The sequence below is a fragment of the Callospermophilus lateralis genome, chromosome 9 (genome assembly GCF_048772815.1).
Source record: "Callospermophilus lateralis isolate mCalLat2 chromosome 9, mCalLat2.hap1, whole genome shotgun sequence".
Lineage (NCBI taxonomy): Eukaryota > Metazoa > Chordata > Mammalia > Rodentia > Sciuridae > Callospermophilus > Callospermophilus lateralis.
In genome coordinates, this window is record NC_135313.1 from 91,749,504 (window position 1) to 91,769,774 (window position 20,271).

The window sequence follows — 20,271 nt, forward strand, 5'->3', positions numbered from 1 at the left end:
TAAACCCTTTCTCCTTATAAGTTAACTGCCTCAGAGATTTCACTATAGTGACAGAAAGCTGGTTAGTAACTACTCCCAATAATCAGAAATAATGGTTTCTCAAATGGGCTTAAAAATTTCAACATAGACTTTCAAATTATTTCCTCTTTTTAAAATTAAAACTTTAACATGAAAAATATTGGAAAAATTGAGAATGCTTAAAAGATTTAACAGCCTAGAAGCAGCATAAACACAGACTGAGTTATTCAGTGTGTTCCCATTATCCAGCATTGTATGACTGCTGTTAATGTTTGCTGAATGCATGAGATGTATGAAAGGCACCAATATAAAGTATCCCAAATGCCACAATAAAAATCTAAGAGCCAATGACCACAAAAGAAATTCAAAAAACAATAAAACGAAGAAACTCTGTTTCCCACAATCTCTCACTCATCTTATTCATATCTAAAATAATAGCAATCCAACCTTCAACATGCTAAAACTCTGTATCAAAAGCGAAGCAATAGAGGCCCAAGTCAAAAGTCAAATTAGAGTGAATTATTTAATACTTAACATTTCCTGAACTGCCAGATGATCCAGAATTTCTCTTATTTTCCAAAAAGATACTTAACAAAAGTTTCCAATGAACTTTTCTTTATAACTCCCACATAATTCCTAAACACAGCTCCATCCCCTCCATATATTTTGTGGCAGTGTTACTATAAGCCTCAATATCAACAAAACTTTCAAACTACACATTTTCCTTCAAAGATAGTCTCAAAAGAAACAAAGAATGTGTACTAATGATCCTAAAGTTCTATACATAATTTTAAAATTTAAGTATCTAGGGAGCCAAGCAATGATCTTCAGGAAAGACTTCATAGAAGTCTTTCTGTTCCCTTTACATAGGGCTCAAATCTCTCATCTTCCTCCAGGGCAACACTAATACCCAACACTCTTCCAAAGTTTCTGGTGAAATCCACTAACTCCATTCACATTTCCTCCTCTACAGCCTGCAAATATTTTACTCCATCAGGGCTGTAAAAACAAAACAAAACACAACATAACACCTTTTCAGACAGATACTTAGGTGAATGAATATCCACGTGAGGCTTTAATTTTAAGGATGATCAAAGATGGTGATCAAACTAAATATTACTACTGCCTTTTGTATGGAAGGCTGACTTTGTTGTGTGATTTAAAAGAATTCCAAAAGTTTTGGGTAACAGAAATATTACTAGTTGGTCTGTGGTTTTTAAAGGTGAGCATATTTTGAAGGCAACATTCACTGGCACTTATGAATCTGCTTTAAAGCCAAAGAATTCACACCAGCAATACTGGAATATATATGTTTAGTTGGTTTGCACAAACAATTATAAAGTTGAGATCCAGTTTACTGGGGACAGGGATCATGTACTGTCCATTTTATGTTTCAATACCTAGCTGATTTAACATAAGATCAGTAATAAAAATTTTGTGAACATTTAAAAAAAAAAAGCTGATTTTTAAAGCATTTGTCACTCTAGCAGATGTACAACTATTGCAAGGGAATGTTACAGTTTCAAAGCAAAGACAAATTTCTACCTAGATATACACACAATTATTGAGGGGTAAAATAGAAGTGATGAAGCCAAGACTGAGTGGAATTTTGACTCTATTATCTGACAAGTCTAGGCAGTACTTATTCTCTTTGTGGCTCAGTTTCTGCATGTGTAGAACAGGAGAAATAATATCCACTTATCAAGATTATAATGAGGATTAAATGAACCAACACATGCAAAGCAGAACAGTGCCCCCACAGGAATATAACTCAAATATTATTACTACTATGTTGAAAAATTAAACAATTGTTAGTGTTGACCTTAAAAAATGATTTAAAAAGCGAACTTTTTAAATTCCCTTTTTCTTGCTCACTTCCTTCCACAGTTAATTAAACTCAATTCTTCGAAGTTTCTGCTGCAGATCTAACTAAGCATATTCAAATACAGAAATTATGATCCTTGAGATTCTTATTATGATTTATCCCCATATTCCTTTCTCCCCTTCTCCTTTTCTATTCTTTCATGTTTCCATTCCTATGACTCTCTTCCTTCTACATCTTTCCTCCTCCTGCCCATTCCTGTCTGCTGTCTCCCCTCTCTGCCATGATGCCCTCACTGATGACATTCTTCAGTCTCCAATGCTGGTTTCAACCTTGATAACTAGAGGCAAAGTCAGGTTGCATTAACCAAAAAAAAAAAAAAAAAGCCTGGGTAATTGCTAAGTCACCAAAAATGGTTGTTATCAGTCAGTTCTATACAGTTCTATGAAACATCTGGCCTTTAGCCTTTTAATAGTCTTGGTGAATAATTTGGTGTGTATTTGTACATAAGAACTCGCCATGCCTGTTTTATCACCCTTTGACCTTAAATCTGTTAGTTGAGAAAAGCCTCAAGGCACAAAAAAAAGGCTTCCAAGTTTGCTAATACAAACAAGCTCATTCTAATCTGTTCCTGTGATTTATCTGTAGGTCTTACACACTAGTGAAGTCATTCTTTCCCTGTCCCTGAACTTTCCCAAATATATTTCCACCCCACCCCTAAGACTTGATAATTATTTTCAGTACCTTCTAAAGGGACTCCATTAATAAATTCTTATTATTAATTGCCACAGCTCAAAATTTGAAAATTACTTGCCTAAGTTACAGTTTAGGAAAAGTGGTAGTGATATAACATTAGTAAAGGATCACAGAAAGATCAACTTGATATGAAGGAAGACTAGGGAGGAAGAGCCCATACAAAAAAGAATAAGTCAAGGGCTGGGGATGTGGCTCAAGTGGTAGCGCGCTTGCCTGGCATGCGTGCGGCCGGGGTTTGATCCTCAGAACCACATACAAACAAAGATGTTGTGTCCACCGAAAACTAATAAATAAATAAATATTAAAATTCTCTCTCTCTCTAAAACAAAACAAACAAAAAAAGAATAAATCAAAATGCCCATTTGTTAATAAGAATGATCACCAAACTTAAAATAACTAAAACAAAATTCTAGTACAAAAAAAGTGATCTACATCTTTAATTTTGCTGCACTGACATTAAAGTGTTACAGCAAGTGTCATTACTCAGTCTGACATTTAGTTATTTTCTCATTCATACTGAGAAAACTTAGAGTTTAAAGTACACGAATTTTATAGTTAAATCTCTATTCTCTATATAGAGTTCCTATAGCCTACCATGAATACTAAACACTTTTATATAGTATTGTAATACGGACATTAACCTCACACAGGGTCTCAAATATTCAACACACAAAAGGCTATGAAAAAAGCAGTCACTATTCCCCGCCAAAGTCATCTACAAATTCAATGCTCATCAAAATCTGTTTTCTTTCTTTCATTAGGCCCCCACCCCTGAAACTGACTCCTGGATCTTAAAACTAATATGGAAATACAAAGGGTCAGAAGAGCCAAAATAAACTGAAGAACAAAATTGGAAGACTCATACTTACTGAATTCAAACTTACTATAAAAACCAAGATTCCAGAAATAAACCCTTACATGGTCAATGGGTTTTCAACAAGATTATCAAAAAGTTCAACAAATGGTACTAGAGCAACTGTATAACTAGTCTTAAAAAAACAAAACCTCAACTCCTTCTTTATACCATACACAATAACTCAAAATAGATCACAGACTAAAATTTCAGATCCTAGATTATACAAGTGATAAAAGAAAAAACATTAACAAATTGGATGTCTATATTGCAAATACCACCAAGAAAGTGTGGGGAGGAGGGGAGCCCACATACAAGGAGAGATACCATTCACACCTACCAAAAAAAAAAAAAAAAAGCCATAAACAGTTATAAGTGTAGAAAAGATATGAAGTTACTGAATCCTCATTTATTTCTTGTGGGAAGATAAAATGGTATGGCTACTCTGGAAAACAGTTTGGCAGTTCCTTGAAATGTTTTTACAAAGCTCTGCATTATGGGAATCTAGATTACCTCATAACCCAGCAATTCCACTCTGAGGTATTTACCTAATACAAGTGAATGTTTATACAAAAACTTGTATTTGAATGTTGATATCATTATTCATAACAGACAACAAGTGAAATCAACCCAAATGCCCATCAACTGTCATATGAATAATTAAAGGATAGCTATCAAAGGGACAGAATATTATTCAGCATCAAAAAGGAACGAAGTCCTTATATATTCTACACCACCGATGGACCTTAAAAACAATACACCATGTGAAAGACTATATATTGCATGATTCTATTTATATGAAATATCTAGAACTGGCAAATCAATGGAGACAGAAAACTATGTAGTGGTTGCCCAAGGCGGGGAAAGGAATTGATGATGAACAAACTATTTATGTGTTCAAGGCTTTTTTGGGAAGTGATGAAAAATGATGGCTATACAACTCCATTTACACACCCTTTGAATTATGTATTCTAAATGAGTAATTTGGGGCTGAGGCTATAGCTCAGTGGTAAAGTGCTTGCCTTACGCATGTGAGGCACTGGGTTCAAACCTCAACATTACATAAAAATAAATAAAGATACCATGTGTTCGTCTACATCTACATAAATTTTAAAAATAAATAAATGAGTAAATTTATGGTTTGTGAATGTTATCAATAAAGATGTTTTTTAAAAGAAGTTAATATGCGATATTTATTAGATATTTCTGTGATCTCTTTTATTGAGCATATTATATCCCAGTCCTTTTTATTTATTTATTTTTAATTTTGATAGAGACTTGCTAAGTTACCGAGGGTCTCCTTAAATTTCTGAGGCTATCCTTGAATTTGTGATCCTCTTGCCTCAGCCTCAATTGCTGATTACAGGCATCTGTTATTGCACTCAGCTCACTATATACATCTAGACTGCTCCCCCATCCTCAGAATCTTCTCTTTGCCCTCTTAGCCATTTTTTTTAAAGCTTTAAACTATACCAGTTTTTATTATCTTTAGATTCATAATCAGAAAAGTCATCTTTCCCACTTTTAACCTTCTAAATTGAATTGTTTTAAAATTTATTTGAATGTGCACACATTTGCCTACAGAACAAAATATTACAGTGTGAGACCCAATAATCTTTTTATTTGTTGATGGGTACAAAATATCCATAACCCCAAACTAGTGCTGCCATAAATATAAAACTAGCAACTAATAAAAAAAAATAAATAATGAAAAAAATAAACAATGGAGCCAAGTGCTGAGCCACTTGTTAGTAATCCCAGCAGCTTGGGGGCATGAGACAGGAGGATTAGAAGTTCAAAGCCAGCCTCAGCAAAAGCAAGGCGCTAAGCAACTCAGTGAGATCCTGTCTCTAAATAAAATACAAAATAAGGCTGGTGGGATTGGGATTGTGGCTCAGTGGTAGAGCACTTGCCTAGCATGTGTGAGGCACTGGGCCTGATCCTCAGCACCATATATAAATAAATTAAATAAAGGCCCATTGACATCTAAAAAATATTAAAAAAAAAAAAATGTGGCTCAGTGGTTGAGTATCCCTGAGTTCAATCCCTGGTATCAAAAAAGAAAAGACAGGAGCTGGGGATGTGGCTCAAGCGGTAGCGCACTCGCTTAGCATGCGTGCAGCCCGGGTTCGATCCTCAGCACCACATACAAACAAAGATGTTGTGTCTGCTGAGAACTAATAAAAAAAAAAAAAAATATTAAAAAATTCTCTCTCTCTCTTTAAAAAAACAAACAAACAAAAAAACAAAAAAAGAGAAAAGACAAAGTATTAAATTGTGATATTTTATATTTCCACCATGTTAAGAATTCAAAATTTGCTCTTAGGCTGTCATACTATATCTTAAATCAGATGTTAATATTTCAACAAAGCAAAATGTAGTCCTACCAAAACATAAGTTGTGCTTAATAGGACATTATCTTACATTACGGTTCCTTAATACTAGCCATATTTTAAGTGCTCAACACCCACTTCCAGTTAGGGCCTATCATATTACATAGCTTCAAAACAAGAAGAGAGTGAAATGGAAAACGTACTAAATGTTCACAGATATACAAAGTCTTTCAAATTGACTACTGTTTTTAGCAATTTTCACATTAGACAAATTTAAAGTAAACCACTAAGTAATTTGTTTTTTCTCCCACTAGAATATGCCCCTTGGGAAAAGCACGATTTATGTCTTGTTTATAAAGAAAAAAATGTCCATGTTTGCCTATCATGTAAATATAAGACATGCTGTTGCTAAATACAAGCCATTAAAGTCATTAACTTCACATTTTTAAATTTCAACATTTATCAAGTAGGTAATTTTGTTGCCCCCATTTGGAGAAAACCTCCATAGCTTATATTTCCTTAACATGATGGCCATACAGAGTACTTAACAGATGGCTTTACAGTTAGAACTTAATTTCCCCCATTCACTAGAATATGTATATATGTTTACAACAGAACTTATAATTATCTATTGGTTTTCACCTAAAAACAACCATTTTATGTACTACTAAAAATAAAACTCCTGTTCTTCCAATTATGTGTAATTATAGGACACTAGTAAAATATTTTTTTAAAAAATGTTCTAAAATGGCCTTGAAAGTTTATTTGTAAACTACGTGCTTTAGCCAATGCAAACACTCAATACACTGCAAATATTAATTCCTACTCTATTCTGGACATCTGAATTAGTTTAGAATTTCCTAATGGTCTGGATATGTCCCAGAATTCATGCACTGCAAATGTAATTCTCCAAGGCAAGAGAGAGAGGAGGTAGCGTCTAATGTAAAGTGTTTTAAGTCATGAAGGCTTGAAAAATAGCCCTTACAAATAGATGTTAATACCATTATAAAAAGGGATGAGGATGTGGGTTCTCTTTCTTGTCCTTTCACCATGTGATCTTCAGTAGGAAGGCCCTAGCTAGATGCTAAACCCTAGACCTTGGAGTTTCCTAGAACTGCCAGAAAATAAATTTTTGTCCATTATAATTACCTAAACTCCTTCTGTTATAGCAGCACAAAACAGAAAATTATTTCTTGAGATGGGGTGTAGCTAAGCAGCAGAGCACCTGCCTAGCATGTGCAAGGTCCTGGATTTGATCCCAACACAGAAAAAATTCAAGGTCAAGTGGGATACGATCATCATAGACACATAAATTATTAAGACTAAAGATTTTCATAATACAGAGTCACTACACTAAATCCATAATTAGGCAGACAAGAGCAAAATAACAAAAACTTTTGGGAAATTTTCTTAGTTGTTTTCAGAATCAGGTTGAGAAAAATCAGTTAAGAATATCATATGTGTGCTGGGCGTGGTGGTGCACTCCTGTAATCCCAGCAGCACCTCAGGAGGCTGAGGCAGAAGGATCCCAAGTTCAAAGCCAGCCTCAACAAAAGCAAGTTGCTAAGCAACTCAGTGAGAACTTGTGTCTTAAAAAAAAAAAAAAAAGAACATCATATGTGCTTTGTAGTATTTATCTATTAATAAGTGAAATCTCCCAGATAGATCACCCTCCTTATTTAACAGAAAAACTTCAAGTAACTTAGTAATTTCTTTGAAAAAACCGTAGAAAAGAAAACCAACTTCCTAGAAGAATTTGTACCTTAAGTACATTTAAATAATACCTTATCCTAGTGTCACTAGAAATAGTTTATCACTGAAGATGACTGAAACTGCACCATGCCTGTATTCCCAGTGAATAAAGAGGCTGAGGGAGGATGATTACAAGTTCTAGGCCAGCCTCAGCAATTTAGTGGGACTCTATCTCAAGAGTAAAATAAAAGGGCTGGGGATATAGATATAGTTCAGTGGTAAAACACCCCTGGGTTCAATCTCTAGTATCACACACACAAAAGACAAAAATGAAGGTAGTTGAGCAAGCATTATCCTTTAATAATTTCTAAAGATGTCGGCAGAGGCAATTCAAAATTCCCACAGAAAAACAAAGCAACAAGATAGCAAAATCAAAACCCCATGAACACAACCCAATCACATGACAGGGCATTCCTGGGAAATCTAAATACAAGTGGGTAAAGACAAAAATAGGGTACTATGGAGTCACAATACTTAGCACCTGTGTAGCAAAAGGCAAAGAGTGATAAAAGGACATGTGTTGGATCCAATAACAGAAGAACCTCAAAAGAGCCAATAGGTGGTTCACTGGAAATCGTGGCAGGCCAATTCCTGAGCTAAATAGAAGTTTTGCCAGTACCAGAAATGGGTGGATGAAAGAGACCTACAGTAAAGCTTAAAGGTCGAAATTAACATATATTAAGTTTTGAAAATGATCTGGTTCTTTTCCAGGACTTGCACTGAAGAGAAACCTCTGAGAATAAAAGCACAATTGGCAGGATAAGCACAACAGAAGATAAAAATGGGAAAAAGCAAACATTTTAAAATAGTACATGAAAATAAAAAAGGAGCTCTGTGAGATTAGAAAAACAGAAGCACATCTTATTAAATTCCAGGAAAGCTACGCTAATTATAAAAATGTATAACAGAAGAATATTTAGCTCATAAAGGAGAGCATAAGGAAAAATTAGAAATGCTGTGCCTTCTAATTAAAGCAACAAAATCTCTACAATTATTTTAAAAAAATAAAAGGTGGTGAGAAAACTGGATATTCACATGCAAAAAGAATGAACTGGAACCTTACCAACCTTACATATACAAAAAGTAACAAAAATAAATCAAAACCATAAACATAAGAACTAAAATTACAAACTCTTGCAGGAAAACAAGAAAAAAAGCTTCATGGATTTGGGAATGGTACTGTGAATGAAACCAAATGCACAGGTAACAAAAAGAAAAAAACAAGTTGGCTTTCATCAAAATAAAACCCTTGTGTACATCAAAAAGCAAAAATCTGGGTGTCGTGGTACATGCCTATAATCCCAGCAACTCAGGAGGCTGAGGCAGGAAGATCAGGAGTTCAAAGGCAGCCTCAGCAAAAGCTAGATGCTAAGCCACTAAGTGAAACCCTGTTTCTAAATAAAATACAAAATAGGGCTGGGGATGTGGCTCAGTGGTCAAGTGACTCAAGTTCAACCCCCAGTACCCACCCCCCAATAAAAGAGCCAAAAGCCCACAGAATGGGAGAAAATATATGCAAATCATATACCTGATAAAAAATTTATACACAAATAACAACAACAAAAACCAAACAATGCAACTGAAAGATGGACAAAAGACTTGATTAAACATGTCTCCAAAGAAGATACAAATGGCCAACAAGCACAGATTAACCTAAGTAGTTATTACAGAAATACAAATCAAAATCTCAGTAAGATCAACAGTTAGGATGTCTACTATTTCAAAACAGAAAAGTTGCGGGCAAAGATATGGAAATTGGAACCCTAGTGCACTGATGATGGAAATGTAAAATGCTACAAATGGTAAATTCCTAAAAGAATTAAAAATAGAATTATATAATCCAGTCAATTTCCCTTCTGGATACACAAGCAGTGAAAACCTGTCTATAAATAAAATAGGGCTGGTGATGTGGCTCAGTGGTTGAGTGCCCCTGAGTTCAATTCCCAGTACCAAAAAAAAAAAAAAAAAAAAAATTACTGGGGTCTAGTATATGATCCAGCAGTTTTCCTCCTGGGCATGAACCCAAGGGAAAGCAAAACATATGTATCAATGTTCACAGCTACAATATTCAAAATAGCCAAAGTGTGGCAACAACATATATGTCTACCAATTGATTAACAGGTATGTAATGTAAAATGTTGTTTATTCAGACAGCAGAATGGGTGCTTCATCAAGAAAAATATGTGAAGTACTGCTACATGCTATAATACAGGTAAAATTTGAAAAGCATTATACTAAGTGAAAAAAGTCTCAGGACTACTTAGTGTATGGCTTTCCTTTATATGAAATGTTCACATAGGCTAAGGGAAAGAATGGGCAGAGATGGCAAGTGAGAGTGGGTTTTCTTTTTGAGATAACAGAGAAATGATAACAACTTCTGAAATTGATGTATAACTCTAAATATACTTAAAAAAAAAGCCCAGTCATTTATTTTCAACAGCTGAAACATAAGCAATGTCAATTATATCTTTAAGAGGTATTAAATATAGAGCAGGGACCAAATATTTATTGTAGATGGTATGTACCACTGGATTTCAACAGAGTAGATGAATCAAAACATTCCAAAATAAAAACTGTCCTATACCTGTAATCTCAGCAGCTCTGGAGGTTTGAGGCAGGAGAATCACAAGTTCCAAACCTGCCTCATAACTTAGTGAGGCCCTAAGCAATTTTGCAAGTCCCCATCTCAAAATAAAAATTGGTTGGGGATGTGATTCAGTGGATAAGCACCCTTGGGTTCCATCTCTGATACCAAAACTAAAACAAAAAACTACCCCAGAAGCAGCTACACCTAACCCTCTTTCTACCATTTTAATTTGCTATATGCCTACAGTAGTTTTCAATCATAAAACACTCTAAATGCATGTATGTGGGCAAGGCATATTAGAATAATATAGACTATCTTTTCTATGTGAGGCAGCCTTCTAGGCAGCAGTAATGTAACAGTGAGTAAAGCAAAATAACTAACAAAACAAAAACCCTGCCATTACATTCTAATAGGTAGCTTTTATCAGACAAAGAACAGGAATTGTGAAGACTTCTCATGATAGACTCTAAAAAAAGTCCTTCCTCAGAATCACTGAAGTCTTCATAAGGGAAGAAAGGAATACCAGATTATCTTTAAATTTCCAATGATTTCCACTACTCAAGAGCCAAGTCAACTGAGAAACAAAACAAAAATTGAGAGCAGAAAGTGGAAATCAAATTGCACAAATACAAATCTGCTTATGTGCAGCAGGGATCAATCTAATTTACATGTATAAAATTAAACTCAACTATGATGTAGACCATGTCAATTCTCACTAACCATTATAGTCATTTCTTTTTTCTTTTTTTGTAATTGTAGATGAACAGAATGCCTCTATTTTATTTATTTTTATGTGGTGCTAAGGATCAAACCCAGTGCCTCATTCATACAAGGCGCTCACTCTACCATTGAGCCCCAGCCCCAGTAGTCATTTCTTCATATCATTAACCCCTAATGCTGTCCTTTACTCATCATGTATTCGTGGGTTCTTAAATAGAACTATAATACATTTAAAATTTGCATATTATCTGTAGTTCTAATTGATGAACTCAAGAAAGAGGCAATCCTATTAAGGACAATAAAGTACATCAATTGGACAAGTGCTATTACAGCAGACTACGACCAACAAAAATACTAAAGAGATTCTTAAGGGAACTCACTGGACTTATCCGCATATGGTGGTGCACACATGCAATCCCAGTGGTTCTGGAGGCTGAGGCAGGATGATAGCAGCCTCAGCAACTCAGCAAGGCCTTAAACAACTTAGTGAGATACTGTCTTAAATAAAGTGCTTCTGTTCAACTCCCAGTATCTCCCCCTGCCCCACCCCTGCTACCCAGCAAAAAAAATTTAAAAGTGCACTGGGTGAGTGGCACAGGACTGAAATTCTACCTACTCAGGAGGCCTAGGCAGGAGGATGGCAATTCAGAGGACAGACCGGCCAACTTGGCAAGATAGTCTCAAAGTAAAATAAAAATTTTGAGGATTAGCTCAGAGTGCTTGCCTAACATGAGTGAGGCCTTGGGTTCCACCACCAGTGATACAAAAAATAAACAAACACCATCATAAACTTGTCTAACCAAAATAATAAAGAATCTGAGAAACTGAGTCAATAACTACTCTTAAATGTGATACTGGAGGGGCTGGGGATATAGCTTAGTGGGCAGTGCACATGCCTAGCATAAGACTTGGTTCAATCTCTGGCATCACCAAACAAACAAACAAACAAACAAAAAACCTACTGAGGATGCTCAACCCTCAGTTTATACCTTGTAGGCACTGTCAGCCCCAGGGCCTTTATACTTTTACTAGACCTATCTTAAACGTGATCTAGAAAATCCATTCTTTAATTGTCAATCTGAATTACATAAGGCTATCGGCACCCAGTAAATGAAGGATAGATTTACCTAATTAGACTACAGATGAAAAGTCGTTTACTTCTTACAGTGACTCAATTCTATAAGAAATTGACAAAAGAACAGGATGAGAAAGAGACAATGGGTCACCAGCACAGGCTGATAATGATTTTATTCTTAAATACTATAGCACTTTACTTCTAGGGTTCTTTTTCAAATTTGTCAATGTTGGAAATAAAATGAAGTGACAATTATATTTAAGACTTGATACAGTTTGTTCTAGCAGCTTAAAATCTAAGCTTGTTATTCCATAGGTCCAATTACTAAATGGTGTTCAATATACTATGTGAAGACTTAGGCTTTTGTAAACCCATCAACATTTGATTACATCCCTAAATAAAAAATTTCCCAATGATCTGGGTGAATATGAATTTAAGTGTTGACTCACATTCAATTTGAGATCACCCCTTTCACCCTAAAGGATGGTGTGTGTATGTGTGTGTGTGTGGGCGTGCAAAAGGGTCAAGTTGTGAAACTGATTCAAGTATATTAACATTAAAAATCACTTATGAGATTGTAATAATGAAGGTAAAAAGGACAAGTTTTATGTGAAGGATGTCATGTTGCTTTGCAAAACAGAAATTAACCTAAGATTTCAATGTTGCTGATAATGATTAAATATAAAATGCTGAAGTTTATCTTCATACACACATGACATTAATAATAATAAAATATTCTAGCTATTTACTGAATAATGACATTTAATAAAATAGTGAAAGCTAGAATTAAAACGACCTGGGCCTTTCCTATCAATTTAAAGTTGTGAATTTTGGCCTGTCCTTCAACAAGATATTTTGAAGCACACCAATCAACTCATAAAGACAAATTATCTAAGAGGAAAAACTTAAAAAAAGAAGTGAAGACATGTATGAGATGATCATTGCTGGAAGTAGAAAAGTAAACCCAATTCACCAAATGGGACATCTATATAAAGCTGTATAAAGAATTTCCAGAACTTTTTGATTTATAATTTTTACCAGCATTATCCATGAATACTTAAGAACAGCAAAATTTATGTTAGTATTCATTAAGTTCACTACTACCTTGAATCTAATATTTAGATTAAAGGAATTACATAAAAATGTAATTCCTTTAATCTAAATATTATTCCTACTGGTTTCCTTTCTCCTCCACAATACTATTCACTGACTTACGAGTTATGCCTAAAAAATAACCAGGAAACTGAAATCAATAAAGCAAGAATTACACAGATTTAAGATTAGAAATAAAGGGGAAGGCAAGAGACCTAAACCTACACAGAAATATGTATATATATGTAATAGTAGAAATACTATTCAAGATAAATCTAATAAACCAAATTAGATTTATGATCATAAGAGCTAGAAGCAGGAATCAATCTAAATCATGAAACTCTCCCCTTTCAAAAATAACATTTTTAAGGATGCTTTCTAAGACTGTTTTCTTAGCAAATGAAGTCCTAATGACTATCCAAAATTGCATTAAGTTCTCCAACACACATTTTTCAAGAATAACATTCAGAAAACCATGGGGAAAAGAGTAAAAAATAAAGATAGTGAGAATTAAGCCAGGGTTAAACATTTCTAGACAATATGCATTTATTTTTCCTTTGGCTAACAAGTGCAACACATGTTATTCTGAAAAGAAATAAATACCTTAGTATCCAAGTTTTCCATCAAAACTAACATATACAAATACACTCCTGACACAGACTACATGAAGGAAGAATTTTGACATTTGAATCAACTTAATGCTTAAGGAGACAACTAATGCTAATGTATGATAAACAGAAACTCTGACATCTTAAACTGTTAGTAAATGAAGTATTTCCCTAAACAGCTAGCTCTTTCAGTATCACTTCAAAGGAATTAATTAATCCCAGTTTCCAATTATTTGAAACAGTCCAATAAAATTAAGATTTATCACTGAATGAACAGGCTCGCCCAATCTACACAATGATCACTAAACCTATTCAAATGTAAAATACAAAAATTTAAATGAAGAAAACCGATTTATTAACTCTGAGACAAATGTTTCGTATTTTTCAGCTTAAAAGGCCTGGCAGAGCCTAACACAGTGCCTTACCGTTTAATTCCTTATAAAATTTAAACACGTACACAAAGAAACCCTCCGCATTTGAACAAAACGTCTATCACGTTATTTACTTTTACCGTTAATTCGGAACACCAAGTTCAACAGTAAAATCAATGACCAACTAACTTTTTTCTGAGTATAGATTTACTTTAAATTGTGGTAACAGTAATATAGGTAATAAAATGGTACTTACATTTCTACTGAATTTGGTGAAAGAATGGTGCATATAAAACCTGTGCATATAAACAATCGCAGTGTTTATAGTAAGTTGAGAGCTGGAATGTTACATTCAGGAAATTTCTGAGAAAAACAACATCTCTTTCCCAAAACAACTTTGATGGAAAATTCCTGATCTAAGGTCCTTTTCCAGTGCCTCCAATTCACTCAAAACCAAATCCAAAACAGGAAATAAATAAAAGCCGGAGCCGGGTGGGGGTGGGGATAATAGGCTTGACGCCAAATAAATAGCAAAAATAATACCTGCGGAGCATTTCTCTCTAATTTTACTATTATGAGAGCCCTCGAACTATTTATTAGTGGCTACAACCAAAAAATCAAGCAGTTGAAATGCGCGCGCGCGCACACACACACATACAAACAAAACCAAGCCAAGAACAGAAAGACCTCCAGTAGTGCGCTTCCAAGGCACAAGAGAACCGCCACCGAGCCGGAGAGGAGCGCGGAGAAAGGCCTCGGAGAACACTTTATAGTCTTCCTACCACTCAGCTTTCCCACCTCTCAACCCCTCTGGCAAAGGGAGACGTCGAAGGAGCCGCCCCTTTCCTTCGATAATACTCAGACTCTGCTCTCTCCTGAGAGGCACTCCCATTCCCTGCCGCCACCACGCGCTGCCCCAAACAGATTACACAACGCAACCTGCCGGCCTGCGTTCCTGTGCTCCTCTCTCCCCTTCTCCTCGTCCACGGGCTTCTCGCGACTGCCCGAGCCCAAGCGTCCCCTCACTCACGGCACAGCCAAGGCCCACAGAAGGCCAAGGCACCGGCGCCATGTTCACGGGACACCAGGCCCGGCAACCCGGCGAGGGAGACAGGGTGTGAGGGGCGGAAGGCCAAGAACAGGAAAGGATACACATTGAGACGCTGTCCCATGTCCTGGATGAGGTTGGCCGCCTGCTGGCGGTACGAGAGTTCTTTATCAGCCTCCACTCCGCAGCGGCGGCTCGGCGTGTTTTCCAGCTGTTCCCGAGTAAAGAACCAGCGAGAAGAACCTCCACGGCCCGACGCCATGACACTTCCTCCTCCGCCCGCTCCCTCACCCACCCCCTCCCCTCCCGGCTCGCGGACTCCCCGCCAAGGCCGCGCGACCCCGCCCCACTCCGCTCGCCGTAGGCCACGCACCGCCCCCTTTTCACCCCCGCCTCCTCCCGTGCGCGTGCGCGGGGACCGCCCTACCGGCCTGCCCAAGTCTTTTGCTTTCTTTTTCCTGCCCCCGACCTCTCTCTCGAGCGCGGGACCACAATGCTCTGCGCCACTTGTCATTGAGAGGCGCCAAAGGTGGGGTCGCTAGGAAGGAAAAGGTCGGCGTGATGCATGCCGGATTAGGGACTGGCAGGGCGAAGGGGCGGGAGTAAGAGGAAGGAAGAGGCTGGGCTCGGGTTGAGTGGAAAGAGAGGCGGGCGGGCGGCTGCGCGGTGGGCCCTGGGTTTGGACTCCAAGTCGCGGAGGTTTCTTCCTGGATCCTAACACTGGTTGCTCTTTAAAACAGGAAAGCTTTTTCTGTCGCGACCGCGTGCCGCAGCCTCCATTTTCCTTTCGCTTATTTTCGTAGACGAGTGACTTCAGGGTCCTTGAAGAGCCTTCGCCCAAGGTGCGGCTCTGGGAAGGAGCTAGATGGAAAAGGGTGCAGAGGAAATAATTCTCTACGTTTGTCCGCGCTTGAGTCCCTCAACCTCCAAAACCAAAAAAACCGCGCCGCATACTTTGGGTTTATTTTAAGATGTTTGCCAAATGTGCAGTTAACTGGAGGAGCTGACTCTCTGAATTAGGTCTTGAGTCCAGACTGGGAGTGTTTTTTTAAGTTTATTTTTTTAAATTATTGGTGGATACAATATGCTTACTTTTACTTGTTGCTGAGGATCGAACCCAGTGCCTCACACGCTATTCAAGCACTCGACCTCTGAGCCACAACCCCAGCCCTAGGAGTATGTTTTTATACTGCGATGTGATTTCTGCGATAAAAGGGTGGGGAAATGAATATTCCAAGGGGGATTGAGTGAAAAAAAAAATGTTACCCAAAGCTTGGTCTTAAGTATCTGATAAAGTAACATCTCATATACCTGTTGATTAATCCACTATCTCTAAGAAAATGTCTCAGAGCTTGTGAGAGTTAGTGCCCAGCTCTGAACCAATGCATATTGTTTGTGAACAAAGTTTCTGATTTTAAAATTTTAACTATTTGCTGAAGATTGCGGAATACAGACCCACTTCAAGTGAGTTCCTAATTAAAGCTCCAGGCTTTTGTTCATCATTGTTTTGGGGCTCCCAGACTCAGCCTAGGGCAGGCAGTATCTGCCTCAATTATGCTATAATACTGATTTGATTATAGTAGGCGATTATTAGAGACAGTTGCCTAAATAACTTAATATCTTACTGGAATTAGGTCTTGTGTTATTTAGAAGTTCCTAGATTGATTTAAAGCAACGTTTTAAAAGTGCCTGCCTTTATTTCTCATTCATAATTAACAAGCAGGTATAGAGAACTTTTTGATAAAGAGCATCTTTAAAAAACAACAACAACAAAAACAATAATCTATAGTCAACACAATATGGTGAGAAAATAGATTATTTCCCCCAGAGATCCAGGAGAAGGCAAGAATGTCCCCTCTCTGGACTCCTCATGATTGTACCGGATGTCTTAGCTAATACAATAAGACATGGAGATTGGAAAGAAATGTCAGTCTGTTCACAGATGACATAATTGCTTATACAGAATATTCCAAAGAAATAATAACCACTTTTGCAGTTAATTTTGCAATGATAGCAAGATTTTAGAATATAAAGTTAATATACAAAGGTCAATTGCATTCCTGTATAACAGCAATGAATAATTGAAATTTGAAATTACAGGCAGTGGTGCATGCCTGTAATCCAGTGGGTTGGGAGGCTGAAGCAGGAGAATCCCAAATTCAAATCCAGCCTCAACAACTTAGAGAGGTTCTGTTTCAAAACAAAAAAGGGCTGGGGATGTTGCTGAGTGGTTAAGCGCCCCTGGTTTCAATCCCCCCCACTTCCGTACCAAAACAAAACTTAAAAAAAAAAAAGCACTATACTAATTACATTTGTACTCCCTCCCTGAAGTATAAATAGGTATGAATCTAAAATATGTATAAGATTTATATGCAGAAAACTACAAAACTGATAAAAGAAATCTAAAAATTGGAAGGATGTCCTGGGCTTGTGGATTACAAAACTCAAGTTTACATATTAGTTATTCCCAACTTCATACAGAAATTCAGTGCAATCTCAACCAAAATTCCAGGAAGTACTTTTGAAAATATTGACAATGATTTTAAAGTTTATATGGGAAGGCAAAAGACTCACAATAGGCAAGGTAATACTGAAGAGCGCATTGAACTGACACTGCCTGCCTTCAAAGCTACAGTAATTGAGAGAGGGTGGTGGTGGTGAAAGAATAGCCACACAAATAGTCAACCAACTTATGACAAAGTAGTTAAGGTACCTGAATGGAGTAAGGAGTCTTTTAAACAGTGCTGGAACAACTGGAAATCCATTAAAACAAGAGAGAATCTAGGGGCTGGGGATGTGGCTCAAGTGGTAGCGCGCTCGCCTGGCATGCGTGCGGCCCGGGTTCGATTCTCAGCACCACGTACAAATAAAGATGTTGTGTCCGCCGATAACTAAAAAATAAAAAATATCAAAAAATTCTCCCTCTCTCACTCTCTCTCTCCTCTCTCACTCTCTCTCAAAAAAAAAAGAGAGAATCTAATATACCTTCTATGATCAAATGAATCATAGAACTAAATGTAAAATGCAAAATTATAAAACTTCTAGAAGATAACAGGGAAAATGAAGGTGACCCTACATTTGTCAGTGAAGTTTAAGGTACAACACCAAAAGCACAAATGAATACCCCCTTTGTACTGACCAATCACCCCTACCCAACTTGTTCCCGCCAGTGAATGTGCTAATCATGTTTTAGTTGTTATTTGATTTTCCCGCAGTGTGTGATGATTTGCTAAAAGAGGCTATGATGTATGTGAAGTCCCTGCCCTCTCCAAAAAATGTATAAAAATGCTGCCAACCCTGGGTTCGGGACCTCTCAGCGTCACCAGTTGCTGTGTGTGCGTGCGGAGGACCGAGCTAGCTTGCAATAAACACCTCTTTGCTGCTTGCATCCATCTTGGGTCTCTGGTGGTCTTTGGGGGTCCCGAATTCGAGCATAACAGCTGCAGCCAAATAAAACTATTTCCTGCTATCTTTGGTGCCTTGCCTCATCTGTCCCTACAACCGTCTTACATGATTTTGCCAATTTATATTAAAAATATATTCCTTTCTCACTTGCCATCCCTAGTGGACGTTTTTTCTTGTGTGTTCTCTTTGCCACAAGACTTTCATTTATATTATTCCCTGTGCCTGGAATACTCTTTCCTCTACTTTTAGCTCTTGCGTGTCTAAGGAAGACTTTTGAAAAGTCCTTCCCTGACACTCTTATAGGATAAAACCCTTATATTAAGCTTTCTACTAGTGCCCTTATACATAGGTTTTCTGAGAAACTGATACAGTCCTGAAACCTCCCCCCCCATTCTTGTGATCATGCCATAAATATTTTGAGTATCACTCAGTAACAGATGTGAGTTTATTATGAGCAGTAGGAATAGAGAAAAGGGATATTTTCGAGAGAGAAGAACTTTCAGAGAGGAGAAGGATTGCCCTCCAATTTTATTGAGAGTCCCAGGGAAGTTTCCAGAGTCCTGTCCAAATTTAACTTCTGACTGTTTTTAAACTTCTGACTTTTGACAACATAGGAACTGCAGGAAGGGTCCCAGAGAGAATGTTATGGGCTCAGAGTTTGAGTTTTAAGGATACTGAGTTCCCCAGTTTTTGTCTCAATTTCCTGCCCCCTTAATCGGTTCATTATCCTTTGAATATCCCTCATCAGGTTTTCTTTGTAAGGGTCCTGCTATTGGGTGATGGGGGTGTGACATAGTTTGGTGATCAGGGAGAGTCCTGCAGACTTATTCGAGGAGATAATGGTCCAGAAACAGTAGATTTATTTATTTATTTATTTACCCACCCACCCCTTGGGTACCAGAGATTGAACTCAGAGGCACTCAACCACTGAGCCACATCCTCAGCCCTATTTTGTATTTTATTTAGAGACAGGGTCTCACTGAGTTGCTTAGCACCTCGCCATTGCTGAGGCTCGAGATTCTCATGTCTCATCTCTCCAGCCGCTGGGATTACAGGCATTGGCCATCATGCCTGGCAGTAGTTTTTCTTAATTAAGACTGGGGGAATGATGCACGAATGGTGCCTCTCTACATCGTGTACAGCTAGAGAATTGAAATATTGGGCTCCACTTATGTACAATGAATTGAAATGCAGGGCCTGGGGATGTGGCTCAAGCGGTAGCGCGCTCGCCTGGCATGCGTGTGGCCTGGGTTCCATCCTCAGCACCACATACAAACAAAGATGTTGTGTCCGTGGAAAACTAAAAAATAAATATTAAAAAATTTAAAAAAAATTGAAATGCATTCTGCTGTCATGTACAACTAAGTCAAGAAAAAAAAAAAAAAAAAAGACTGGGGGAAGTCCAGAGTGTTAGTGCACACCTGTAATCCCAGAAACTCTGGAGGAGGATAGAGAATTCAAAGCCAGCCTCAGCAACTTAGCCAGTCCCTGTCTCTGAATAAAATATAAAAAGGGCTGAGGATGTGGCTCAGTGGTTAAGTGTCCCTGGGTTCAATCCTCAGTAAGTTAAAAAAAAAAAAAAAAAAAAAGTCTCCGGGAGGTTTTGACATACCAAGCCCCCATCTTCCAGGTGCTTATTTGTTAGGTTGTTTTTGGTTTTCAGTTGTCCCCCCCCCCACCATTGTCTTTCCCCTGCTCACTCATTTCATTATATACTTATCACCTCTTCTTCACACTCAGTCCACCACTAAGTGCTGTTTGTTCTACCTCCAAACACAGCTCACCATCCCTATTCTTTTATTCTTGCCTGAGTCACCATCAATTCTTGCCT

General features: G+C 37.5%; 1 protein-coding gene across 3 annotated transcripts in view; it reads right to left on the bottom strand.

Moving 5' to 3' along the window:
• Window positions 1–15,325, bottom strand: part of Ccnt2 (cyclin T2) — a 36,662-nt gene extending 21,337 nt beyond the window's left edge. For all 3 annotated transcript variants that reach the window (XR_013092294.2, XM_076865503.2, XM_076865502.2), the window contains exons 1-2: window positions 15,140–15,325; window positions 14,244–14,325 (exon numbers count right to left, since the gene is read on the bottom strand). Coding sequence is in view for 2 of the 3 variants with exons in the window: in XM_076865503.2 (XP_076721618.1) it covers window positions 14,244–14,325; window positions 15,140–15,297 (240 nt within the window). In the remaining variant the exon portion in view is untranslated. The remainder of the gene's footprint in view (window positions 1–14,243; window positions 14,326–15,139) is intronic.
• Between the last annotated feature and the right edge of the window lie 4,946 nt (window positions 15,326–20,271).